The following is a 12,188-nucleotide window of genomic DNA, read 5'->3' as shown; positions in this document are numbered from 1 at the left end:
CCCTTCCAATAAACCCAAAACCGAAGGTTTCAGTGAACTGCACTTGTGTAGGAGAGACAAAGGTTGTGGGTGCTCTCATTTTGACCAAAAAAATAGACAGAAAGCTTGAAAGAATCTGGATATGTCAAGTTTGGGGGTGCCTCTCATCCCTCTTCTTGTAACAATCTGAAGAAATTATGGCTTTGGCAAATAAGACCTCATTGTATTCATCCCTTCCAGTGATTAAGACCCATCAGTATCCTCAGCCCCTCTTTCCTCACTGTTCAGCCTAAAATCTCTCTCCCCAATGCATTTCACCTTCCAGTGGTGATTAACAATATAACAGGGCTATTTAAAACAATTACAACAGAGCAACAGAGTATACAATAGGTTTTACATTGGTTCAGACATTTAATCAATCAACAAGAACAAATTGAGAAACTGTCATGTGTGGTCTTAGGTGCTATAATAATACAAAGCTAAAAGGAAAAGTCCCTGCCTTAAAGGGGTTTATAATCTAACTCTACTTTAAAATTTTCTACAAATAACTTTAAAGGAGATCTATTAAATAATTTTTTGAAAGTAAAGCCCAATGTCAATACATATTTAATAAGTGCTTATGATAACACCAATCACTGAGGATACAAAGACAGGCAAAAACAATACAAAAACTGAACCCTGTTTTTAAAGAGTTTATAGTTAAACGGGGAAGAAATCTTACACAACATGATTAACACAGAAATATGCTTAACATAATTATACATGCGAGTGGGATATTTTCTCTTAAGAGTTAATATTCCTAGTGAAGTCCTCTCAGGGTTAAAAATCATTAAAACAAAGATTATTACCCTTAGACTATTCTTAGAAGAAAGAGGGAAAGAGGCCTTGCATTCCCACTCAGACACCCTCCTGTTTCTGTTAGGGGGGGAAACAGTGGACTATTTCCAGAAAGACCTTGCATTCCCAGCCAGACATACTCCTGATTTTGTTAGAGAGGGAAATAGTGGAATATTTCCAGAGAAGAGACCTTGCATTCTTAGTTAGCCACCTATCTGGTGATAGACTGGGAGAACAGTAGACTGTTTGATGATAAGTACTAAGAAGACCTTGCATACTCAGACATTAATTCATTTAGATCAGACATTAATTCATTTAGATAGACAACAAAAAGTCATTGGAAATCTTTTGAAACCCTCACCATCTGGATGGTGAGGTAATATTCAATGAAAACATTTTATTCTTCCCTTTGTTAGTGGATAGATTGTGCACGTAAAAATTGTAACTCTGAAAAGCTCAACCAATCAGGATGGAAAGAGAGGGGGCTGGGGGGGGGAGCAATTGCATTAGGCTATATAATCTTGCTTGACAGTCAACTGGGGCAGCTCCTTGACCTTCACTACTTTTGTGAGACTTGGAGTGTGCCCTTTTCTCGAGAAATGCCAAAATAAACTTTCTTTTTTGCTCAGAGGAGTCTATATTTTTTAAGTGGATTTTTATCCCACATATATGTATAACCTATATTAGATTGCTCTCTGTAACCAGGAGAGGGGAGGGAGAAAAGGGTGAAACTCAAAACCTTACCAAAAAAGGAAAGAAAACACATCCAAAAAAAAGATAATATAGGATAAACCAGAGATAATCAGAGAAAGAAGGCACTAGTAAGATGAGAAAAGGTTTACAAAACAGTGTTATATAAATGTTGGCTATTATTATTATTATTATTTTTCTGTAATCTGATAATACACAGTAGCAATTAAAGAACTATTCACAGTGTTTGACCCAGAAATTTCACTCTGTACCTCCCAAAATAACTCAAAACAAGCAATAAAAGAAAAAAAAAGAAAACACAAGATCTCGTCAGAATATTGTATAGTTGGAATATTTCAGTCAATCCATTGAAATTTACATAAAAACGTTACCTAGAAAAAGGTAATATGATAGATGTGATTCAGTACATATGTTTTAAAATGTGAAAATATGTATATTAAAGAGAAAATAATTTTAAATAATTCAAATAGTTTAATGGTAATTAATTTTATATAGTTTCTTATGATCCTAATTAAAAACAAATACCTTTTAAAAGAAGAAATATTTTTATAACAAATATTATTTCTTCCAACAGATACTCACAAACTATTACTATTTTAAACCAAACACTGTAATGACACCCATTATAATAGATTTTAAGAGATGAAAAAGACTTTGAGATCATCAAGTCCAATTAACCTTCACACTCAATAAGTGAAAAAATAGGCCAAGAGAAGCAAAATTAGTTGTCTCAGCAGGTAAATTTATAATAAAGAACATTTGAGGCCAGGTGATGTGAGTTTCCTTTCTTGAAACAACAAGAGGAAGAAGACTGTTACAAGGAAAAAATTGTTACTAAAACATTTTGGAAGGAAAGAACAATGAGAAGAAAAGAATTGAGATTTTTTTAAACACAAAATTACTTCAAATGCCTCCTGATTAAATGCATCAAACACTACCTACCTGGTAGAGCAAAAACAAACTTTTGATAACTGCATAAGTGCAGGTTTAGTCAACCCTTTGGCTTCATGTATTATACAAAGAAGGGACAAGAAATGTATAGATAGAAAAAAAAGTTTGGGTTGATATTCACAGTGAATTATTAATATCACATTAAAATTTTTTTAGGTTGTTTTTTTTTTTGCAAGGCAGATGGGGTTAAGTGGCTTACCCAAGGCCACACAGCTAGGTAATTATTAAGTGTCTGAGACTGGATTTGAACCCAGGTACTCCTGACTCCAGGGCCAGTGCTTTATCCACTGTGCCACCTAGCCACCCCCACATTTAAATTTTCAAGAAATAATGAATTAACCTTTAACAAAGAGCTAGACGAATGATACATGATTTCATTCATATAGGTAACTTTCCAAGTAAGAAAAATTACTATCAATGCAGGTCAACTCCTTCTCTGCAATTTATAGTGAATGGGAGTGAGTATTTGAGGATGACCACAGGTTAGAACAAGTTTCTAAGGAACTAAGGGGTTAATATGACTTGCTGACTTGCCCAGTATGACACATACAGTATCAACAATAACAATGACAACAGCATTAGCAGCATCAGAGATAGCTGATTCCCTGATTCACCATACTGCCTCTACCTTTCAGATATTACTTTTTAAAAAAAGGTACTCATATATAAAACATAATAGCCCCTCATAATTTGCCTCCTTCCACCAATATTTTTCATATATACACACATCTTCTGTGGTCTAGTTAACAGGGGTCTCTCTTTGCTGTTCCTCAAACAAGAGACTCCATCTCTTAACTCTTGAGTATTTTTATTAGCTGTTTCTAGTGCCTGAATCGTTCCCCCTTTTCATCTTCACCTCCTCACTACTTTAGTTTACTTCAGGTTTCAGATAAAATCTCACCTTCTTATGGAAGCCTTTCCTATGCTGTCTTTATTCCAGTGTTTTTAATCTGTTGATTATTTATTCTGTATATGACTTGTTTATACGTTTGAATGTTGTCTCTAAGAACACTGATCTCTGAGGGCAGGAACTATTTTTCACTCTTTTTTGTATCCACAATACATATCAAAGTGTCTGGCACAAAGTAAGTACTTAAATTTTTACTGACATATAAGTTGATAGAATGTAAAGCAGTCTACTGAGAGTAAAGGGCTTTTTGGTTTGTTTGGAATTTTTTTATTTATATATCCATTATGAAATAAGAGTGCCTAGCATATAGTAGGCACTTAGTAACTGCCTTCAGTAAGTATATTGGAAGGGATATTTAAAATTCTTATAAGTTCACAAATTTTCTGCTTTGTAATAGAGGCAATCTTCAAGTCAAAAAAAATCAAGGATGCCAGTTAGAATGAGAATATCCTGATATCTCATGTCTGCTGAAAAACTAACAAAGACAACAAAAGAGACTGTTTAGACTAATCTCTGTGAATAAAGGTGAAAGACTAACACACAATAATAAAACTAAATTAAGATGACATTTAGTTAGGGGAGGAGAAAGCAAAAGAGAAGGTAGTGACACATACAAGATACTTAGAATTATAATCCTAAAACACAAAGGGATTTATTTAGGGGATCCTCCTGTGTTGAGTTTAGGAGTTATAAAATTTAAAGTCTATTTTTTGATAAAAGTAATTAAATAGAATCCTTCTGTGACCTACCAACATTCTGCCTTCTATAGCTCTATAGCTAATTAACTTTAAAATAGCTCAAACACCAGTCATTAGTGGAACAGATTAGGTACACAAAATACAGTTGTAGTTGTAAATGACTATAATAACCTAGTGTTTGATAAACCCAGAGAACTAAATTTTTGGGATAACAACTATTTGAGAAAAACTTCTGGGAAAACTGGAAAATAATAGGACACAAACTAGGTATAGACCAATATCTCACACCTTGTACCAAGATAAGGTCAAAATGGGTACATGATTTAGACATAAAAGGTGACACCATAAGCAAATTAAAAGACAAGGAATAGTTTACCTGTTAGATCTATGGAAGAGAAAAATTCTTGACCAAGGAAGAGATAGAGAGAATTTCGAAATACAAAATAGATAATTTTGACTGGATGAATGCAACCAAAAATAAAGGCAAAGCAGAAAGCTAGAAAACAATCTTTATAGCAAGTAACTCTGATAAAGGCCTCATTTCTGAAATATAAAGAGAACTGAGTCAAATTTATAAGAATAAAAGCCATCCCCATTGATAAATGGCCAAATGATATGAGCAGGCAGTTTTCTGACAAAGAAATCAAAGCTATCAAAGGGATATGGAAAAATGCTGCAAATAACTTTTGATCAGAAAAACAAATTAAAACAACTCAGGGTACCTATCAGATTGAATGATATGGCAAAAAAGGAAAATGATAAATGTTGGAAAAGATGTGGAAAAATTTGGGGCACTTATGTACTGTTGATGAAGTTGCGAATTGATCCAACCATTCTGGAGAGCAATTGGAATGATGTCCAAAGGGCAACCAAATCAAATGATCCACAATGGATACCTACTGGGTCTGTATCCCAGAGAGGTCAAAAAAGAGGGAAAAGGATGTACATGTACAAAAATATTTACAGCAGTTCTTTACCTGTTGCCAAAATACTGGAAAAAAGGGGCTGCCCATCAATTGGACAATGGCTGAACAAGTCATGGTTTGTGAATGCAATGGAATATTATTGTGCAATACTAAATGATGAACAGACTGATTTCAGGAAAATCCTGGAAAGACTTCTACAAAACTGATGCAAAGTGAATGAGCAAAACTAAGAAAAACAACGTATAAGGGGTGGCTAGGTGGCGAAGTGGATAAAGCACCGGACCTGGAGTCAGGCGTACCTAGGTTGAAATCCAGTATCAGGCACTTAATAATTACCTAGCTGTGTGGCCTTGGGCAAGCCACTTAACCCCATTTGCCTTGCAAAAAATCTAAAAAACAAAACAAAACAATGTATAGAGTATCACTGTGTGATGAACAAAGGTGAATGAGACAATTCTCCTCAGTAATAGAGTGATCCAAGAGAAGTACAAAGGACTAGTGAAGGAAAATACAATCTATATCCAGAGAAAAAAACTGATTGACTATGAATACAGATCAAAGCATATTTTTTCAAATACTTTGTTCTTTCCCATTTTTATTTTTTTCATTTGATCTGCTTCTTCTACAACTGAGAATAATATGAAAATATACATGCTAGCACATGTATAAACTACATTAAACTACCTACCATTTTCAGAAGAGGGAAGGGAAGAAAGGGAGGAAGAAAAATCTGGAACTCAAAATCATGTAAAAATGAATAAAATTTTCACTACATATAATTTTGGGGGAAATAATTTAAAAATACTAAAAAGAAATACTAAAAAAATAACACCAACACCAAAGAGGAATCACAACTCAAATTTTTCAATTTTAATAATTTGTTAGCATTTTTATTAAAATGAACTGATGGGGCAAAACTAATGGTTATAAAGAAGCTTGGGGATCATCCATATATTTCAATCATTTGTGCTAACTATGGTTCTCAATAATGACAGATAATCAAGTAATCCATCTAATCAATAATTCATGATTTAAAAAAAATCATTAGAACTGTGTTTCATATTTTATATAAGTAAATGGAAGATCAAGATGAGCAGAGGCCCCCTACTTCAAGGCTGAATAAACATTGCAAAAAAAAAGGTGATTTTCATCTCCTCCAAAACAAATATAATTCCACTCAAATTTCAAACCACCTGTTGAAGATGTCAAGCAAGAAAAGTAATAAATTCTAATTTGGTAAATAAGGAAGGCAAGTACAATGATTGAATAAACAAGAATAATTGACAACAAATACTTATGTTATTATTTTACAGAAATTTTATCAAGGAAAAAAAAGATTAGCTTGTAATATTATCTAACATCCCACCTTAGCTGCTGGGGGTTTTCATGGATGCCAACTACCCAGTAGTGGTCAGATTTTCCTTTGCAATGTTCTCTTGTATTACATATAGGAGTCCATGTATTGCCAAATCTTCTGTTTAACATTCGTACAATGCCCTCTGAATCTACATAACAAGGGGTACCTATTCACAAATTAAAAAATAATTTTGTATTAGGTAAAATACAGATATAGATATTTATTAGACAAGCAATATACATTTAGGAGATAGCTTTGCATTTGAAACCAGAAAAATAAGAGGCAAAAAAGCTAATAATTAGATTGTTATAAAAATCATATTTAATTACAGATGGTTGTGATTTTCCTATAACAATGATACATATAACAATATTTTCCCTAATATCTATTATATATACTGAAAATACATACACAAGGGGAAAAAACAATAGTTTTGGTGAAAATTATGCCACCTGCTGGAAGATAAATACCTTAGTGCTTTAAATTTTAGAAAGTACTTTTTTCACAATTGTCCATAGTGCACCTAGAAGGTGATAGACTGCAAAAATGCAACTATAACTGATGAAAGAACTGAATCTTACAGAAAATTAAGGTAATTTGCCTACAGGCATATCTAGGAAATGGCAGAGATGGAACATGAAGTTATACCTCTTGTCTCTGAGTTTTTCATTAAAATATAGGAAAATGAAGACTGTTATGAAATAGCTAACAACAATTTGTACTTATCCATACTATCTTTATAACTGTCAGGCAGATAATCTTAGAGTCAAGCCTTGGAAAAACAGTGAAATAGATGTTTGATTTCAGTGTTCTTCTCCCTCCTATCCCCCAAGTCACAAGCTCCTCATCTTTAATGTCAATCAGTAGCCTGTACCCCTTAACTCCATCAATCCCAGGTAACTAAAATCCTCATATATGATTAGAACTGTGCAGTTCTCTAACAGACCTACCCTTCCTTATACAAAACCCCAAATTCTCCCTTCTCCCAACAAATTTCCATTCCTTTGCCATCCTGAATTTAACTATTATTTAATAAGCCCTTGTTATAAGTTAAATGCTATACAAATCCAAAGTATCAATAGTTCACAGCAAGGTGTTAATTACTAATAACAACTTAATGCATTCCCAAACCCAAAGAGTATTTGCATATCAGAAAATAATACATATTATTATGTATTAAGAAAAAAATATTTTTTGATATTGTAATAACATTTGAGGCAAAAGGAAAGAAGGGTATATTTTAGGGCAGGAAGACCTAAGAATCATAATAAAATAAGTGATGGACTAGCATATCTAATTAGGAAGCTAGTATAGAAAATGATTATATTTTCTGCTAAAAGCCCCATTTTAATAATCATTTTTTTGGGGGGGTAAAGCAATGGAGTTAAGTGACTTGCCCAAGGTCACACAGCTGGGTAATTTTTAAGTGTCTGAGGCGCATTTGAACTCAGGTCCTTCTGACACCAGGGCCGGTACTCTATCCACTGCGCCACCTAGCTGCCCTTAATCATTCTAATATATGTTGTGTTTTTAGCAGTTCCTGAGATCAGGACTTTCAGGTTAAAAAGTATTGTTCATAGTTGTATTTCAATTAGTCTTTGATTACAATTAGCCCTCAAAAACTGATTACTTAGATTAATCCCTGAAGCATTCCCTGCCCCCCAGGATCTTGCCCTCCCAGTTTGATTTTTTTTTTTTTGTGGATAGGGTAAAAATGCTCATTCCTGGTCTCAACCACTTCTCTCTCTTACCTAACCTTAATCACTGACAGGTTGTGGCCTCAGTTAGATTGAGACCTTGGAAAGACCTTAGCAAGACCTTAGCTTAAAACAGCCAAGGTTTCCCACTGCAGTAGCCAGTACCCCTAATTCCATCAATCCCAGGTAACTAAAATCCTCAGATTTGGTTACAACTGTCATCTAAAACCCAGAACTAGCAGTATAAGTAATGGGAATAAACTGGAGGTCTTTTCAATAAGATCAGGGGGAAAGCAAAAATATTCATCATTACAATTATTATTTAATATATAACTATAAATTTAGCTTTAAGAATAGAACAAGGGCGGCTAGGTGGCGCAGTGGATAGAGCACCGGCACTGGAGTCAGGAGTACCTGAGTTCAAATCTGGCTTCAGACACTTAATAATTACCTAGCTGTGTGGCCTTGGGCAAGTGACTTAACCCCATTACCTTGCAAAAAAAAAAAAAAATCTAAAAAAAATTTTTCAAGGGAAGAACTTATTTCCAAGATGAATAAAAGAACCTTAAACAACTCAGAAATGGTCAAGAGCTACAAATAGGCAGTTTTTAAAAGAAAAACTTAAAGCTATCAACAACCATATGAAAAATAAATGAAGTTAACCCTATAGAAATGCAAATTAAACTTGATTTTTTTTTACTTCACATCCATCAGATTAGCAAAATAACATGTTTAATATAGGAATTTATTTTGCTTGATTATATATTTATTAGAAGGGTTTTATTTGAAAAAATAAAAAATAAAAAAAAGGGTTTTATTTGTATTTTTTCAAATGGAGCATAGAAGAGGTTGGAGAGAAAATGAAAACTTATTCATTGACAAGTACAATTAAAAGAAGTTAAAATGTTAAAGAATTATGGTATTTTAATATAATAGAATATATGTATTTGTTGTCTCATTAGAATGTAAACAAGGAGAATTATTTGATTCTATTTACTTGTATACCTAATAGTATGTGGCACAAATTGGTGCTTATTAAATAGTTGTTAATTAATTGATAAGAAGTTTTCAGAACTGATCAATGCAGTGAATAATCATGGTTCCAGAGAACTGATAAAACATGCCACCCTATTCCCAAAAGAGAGGTGATGGACTCAAGATGTAGAATGACTATCATTTTTTATAAAGCACTTTTAAGTTAAGCACTTTTTAAGTTTTGCAGAGCACTTTGCAAAGATTATTTCCTTTTATCTTCACAATAATCCAAGGAATTAAGTGATATTATGACTCTCATTATACAGGTGAGGAATCTGGAACAAACTGTGATTAAATGACTTGAGGAGGGTAAATAACCAATTATTCAATATCTGAGTCTGAATGTGCACTCAGATCTTCCTTATTCTAGGTTCAGCATACAATCCACTTGCATGTCTGAACATAACTAATGTGGAAATTTGTTTCACTTGACAATGCCTATTTATACATAGGGCTTTGTCTTTCTTTTTTTCCATGGTGGTGGGGGGGTTTAAGGAATGTTTGGAAGGAGAGAAAATAAATGATTTCCTATTTGACAAAATAAAAAGTCAAAGAAAAGTAAGTAAATTTATCTTGCCTTCAGCTGAAAACCCAATCCATGCCAAATAAGACTTCCTTGTAAGAGGAAGAGGGTCTCCGTGCAAAATCTGTTTTTTGCTTTTCCCCAGCTCTAGCAACTGTACTCCAAGGCATTGATCTCCATCAAATCCAGTACCTAGCAATAAAAGGTAGACATAAAAATTATACATCAAAGGTTATCATACTATAACAAATAATCTAAATGGTTATTTTATGACATTTCATATTACTATCATGTTTGCTGACTAGCATCAAACCCATGTGTAACAATATTCAGTTTCAGTCATAAGAGTATGCACAAAGAAGCTCAACAATCAACTTTATGATTATTTTTATTATTTTTTTTTTAGGTTTTTTGTGCAAGGCAAATGGGGTTAAGTGGCTTGCCCAAGGCCACACAGTTAGGTAATTATTAAGTGTCTGAGACCAGATTTGAACCCAGGTACTCCTGACTCCAAGGCCGGTGCTTTATCCACTGTGCCACCTAGCCACCCCAACAATCAACTTTAACAAGCAAAAATCCAAACTACAAGCACTTTTCATTAAGAAAAGGTTGTATTTATTATTTTTTGTTTGTTTGCAAGGCAATGGGGTTAAGTGACTTGTTCAAGGTTATACAGCTAGGTACTTATTAAGTGTCTAATGCTGGATTTGAACTTAGGTTCTACTGACTCAAGGGTCACTGCACCACCTAATTGCCCCTATCTATTTTTTATTTTATTTTATTTATTTTATTTTTATTTTATTTAATTTTTTTCAGGAAGTAACATTTTATCTATTTTTCCAATTACATGCAATAGTAGTTTTCACAATCTTTTTTTTTGGCAAAGTTTTGAGTTTTATCCTTTTCTTTCATCCTCCCTTTTCTTCCCCCCTTCCCCTCCTGACAGAAAGCAATCTAATACAGGCTATACATGTATAAAAAAGTTGTATCTATTAAAGAAAGGGTAAAAACGTTTTTGATTAAGTTTATGAATGTATGACTTCCTATACTATGTTGTCATTTTTGGTATGGTAATCTACAAGAGATATCAAATATATTCATGGGCTGAATGTAATCCATAATATTACCAACTGTGACTTGAATCAGATTAAAACACAATTGAGAAATATTTGATAAAATAAATAAAAATATAATAAAACAGATAACATTACATTTTAAAACTAGATCAATCCTAGACCCTCAGGAATCCTTATTTAAGCATTAAAGATCCCCATTTTTACTTGAGTTTGACACTAGTGTTCGACAATATTTGAAATGTCCAATTTTTCTCAACAAAATACAAACTAAGGACATGGAAACAAAATCCTAACATGGAATGCTTCTATTAATATTAATAACTATAATTATTGTATACTTTTACCAGTGATAGTGAATATAATGGTATGCTCTTAACAGTCTAAAATGTCACTTCTAGCTATTCAAAGATTACTGTGGGATTAAAGAAACAGAGGCAAAATTATACTATATACAATGACTACAATAATGTTAAATAAAGTCAATACTGAAAAGTAATAAAATCCTGATCAAATACAACAGTCAGTGTTTTTACCAGACTGTCAAAGATCAATGACAAATCCCTTATGTTCTATTTAACATTTGGGGGTGACATACTTTTAAAAGTTTTTTTTAGGAAGTACCTGTTGGATCAAAACAAAATGTATTGATAATTTTTTAAAAGATTACAGTTGTGGGGGCAGTTAGGGAGCACAGTGGATAGAGCACCAGCCTTGGAGTCAGCAGAACCTAAGTTCAAATACGGCCTCAGACAGTTAATAATTACCGAGCTGTGTGACCATGGGCAAGTCACTTTAACCCCATTGCCTTGCAAAAAACAAAAACAAAAAAACAAACAAAAAAAGAGCTTAAAAATTACAGTTGTGTAATAGTCAAAATCAATAAAGGTAAAAGAACACTATGCAATTAAAAACAAAAAAAGAAAATCTCAGGGGGGAGGAGGACCTGAGTTCAAATCTGAACTCAGACACTTAATAATTACCTAGCTATGTGACCTTGGGGAAGTCAGTTAACCCCCATTGCCTTGTCCCACACCCCCAAAACAAAAAAGAAAATGTCTACGTTCTGTATTCAACACTACATCATACTGAAAATATGAAAATGGTAAAAATAGTTACCTCTGTGGAAAGCAATCAGAAGTTGCTCTCCATGACCAGTCATTGACACAACAGGACCAGGAAGACTAAAGACCTCTTTCTGAACACCTCCTATAGAAAATATACGAAGGAGCAAGGCACTGGTGGCAGAAGCAACCCATCCTTGACCAAGACAAATGGCTTTAATATCTTCATGTGGTGGCATGTCTACTGTCCACTCTTTACTTGAATCCCATGAACTAAAATGCAGGCAATGAAGTTTGCTTAAATTTGAAAGAAGAAAAGAATAAAGACACATTTAAAACCTTCATTTAAGCATGTGGATGCTATTTAATATTCCTAAATAAAAAAGTTGCTTGTGACATCAAACTAAAATTCAGTGGTTAATATAAG

General features: G+C 33.3%; 1 protein-coding gene across 3 annotated transcripts in view; it reads right to left on the bottom strand.

The window, feature by feature from the left end:
* The window catches only part of WDHD1 (WD repeat and HMG-box DNA binding protein 1), a 100,834-nt gene that overhangs the window by 38,416 nt on the left and 50,230 nt on the right, over positions 1-12,188 (bottom strand). For all 3 annotated transcript variants that reach the window (XM_074213449.1, XM_074213448.1, XM_074213450.1), the window contains 3 exons: positions 11,817-12,058; positions 9,679-9,816; positions 6,379-6,535 (listed from right to left, as the gene is read on the bottom strand). In XM_074213449.1, coding sequence (XP_074069550.1) covers positions 6,379-6,535; positions 9,679-9,816; positions 11,817-12,058 — 537 coding nt within the window. The remainder of the gene's footprint in view (positions 1-6,378; positions 6,536-9,678; positions 9,817-11,816; positions 12,059-12,188) is intronic.

This window comes from Macrotis lagotis, chromosome 1 (genome assembly GCF_037893015.1).
Source record: "Macrotis lagotis isolate mMagLag1 chromosome 1, bilby.v1.9.chrom.fasta, whole genome shotgun sequence".
NCBI lineage: Eukaryota > Metazoa > Chordata > Mammalia > Peramelemorphia > Peramelidae > Macrotis > Macrotis lagotis.
The sequence above is the reverse complement of the archived record's forward strand: the minus strand, read 5'-3'. Positions and strand labels throughout refer to the sequence as shown.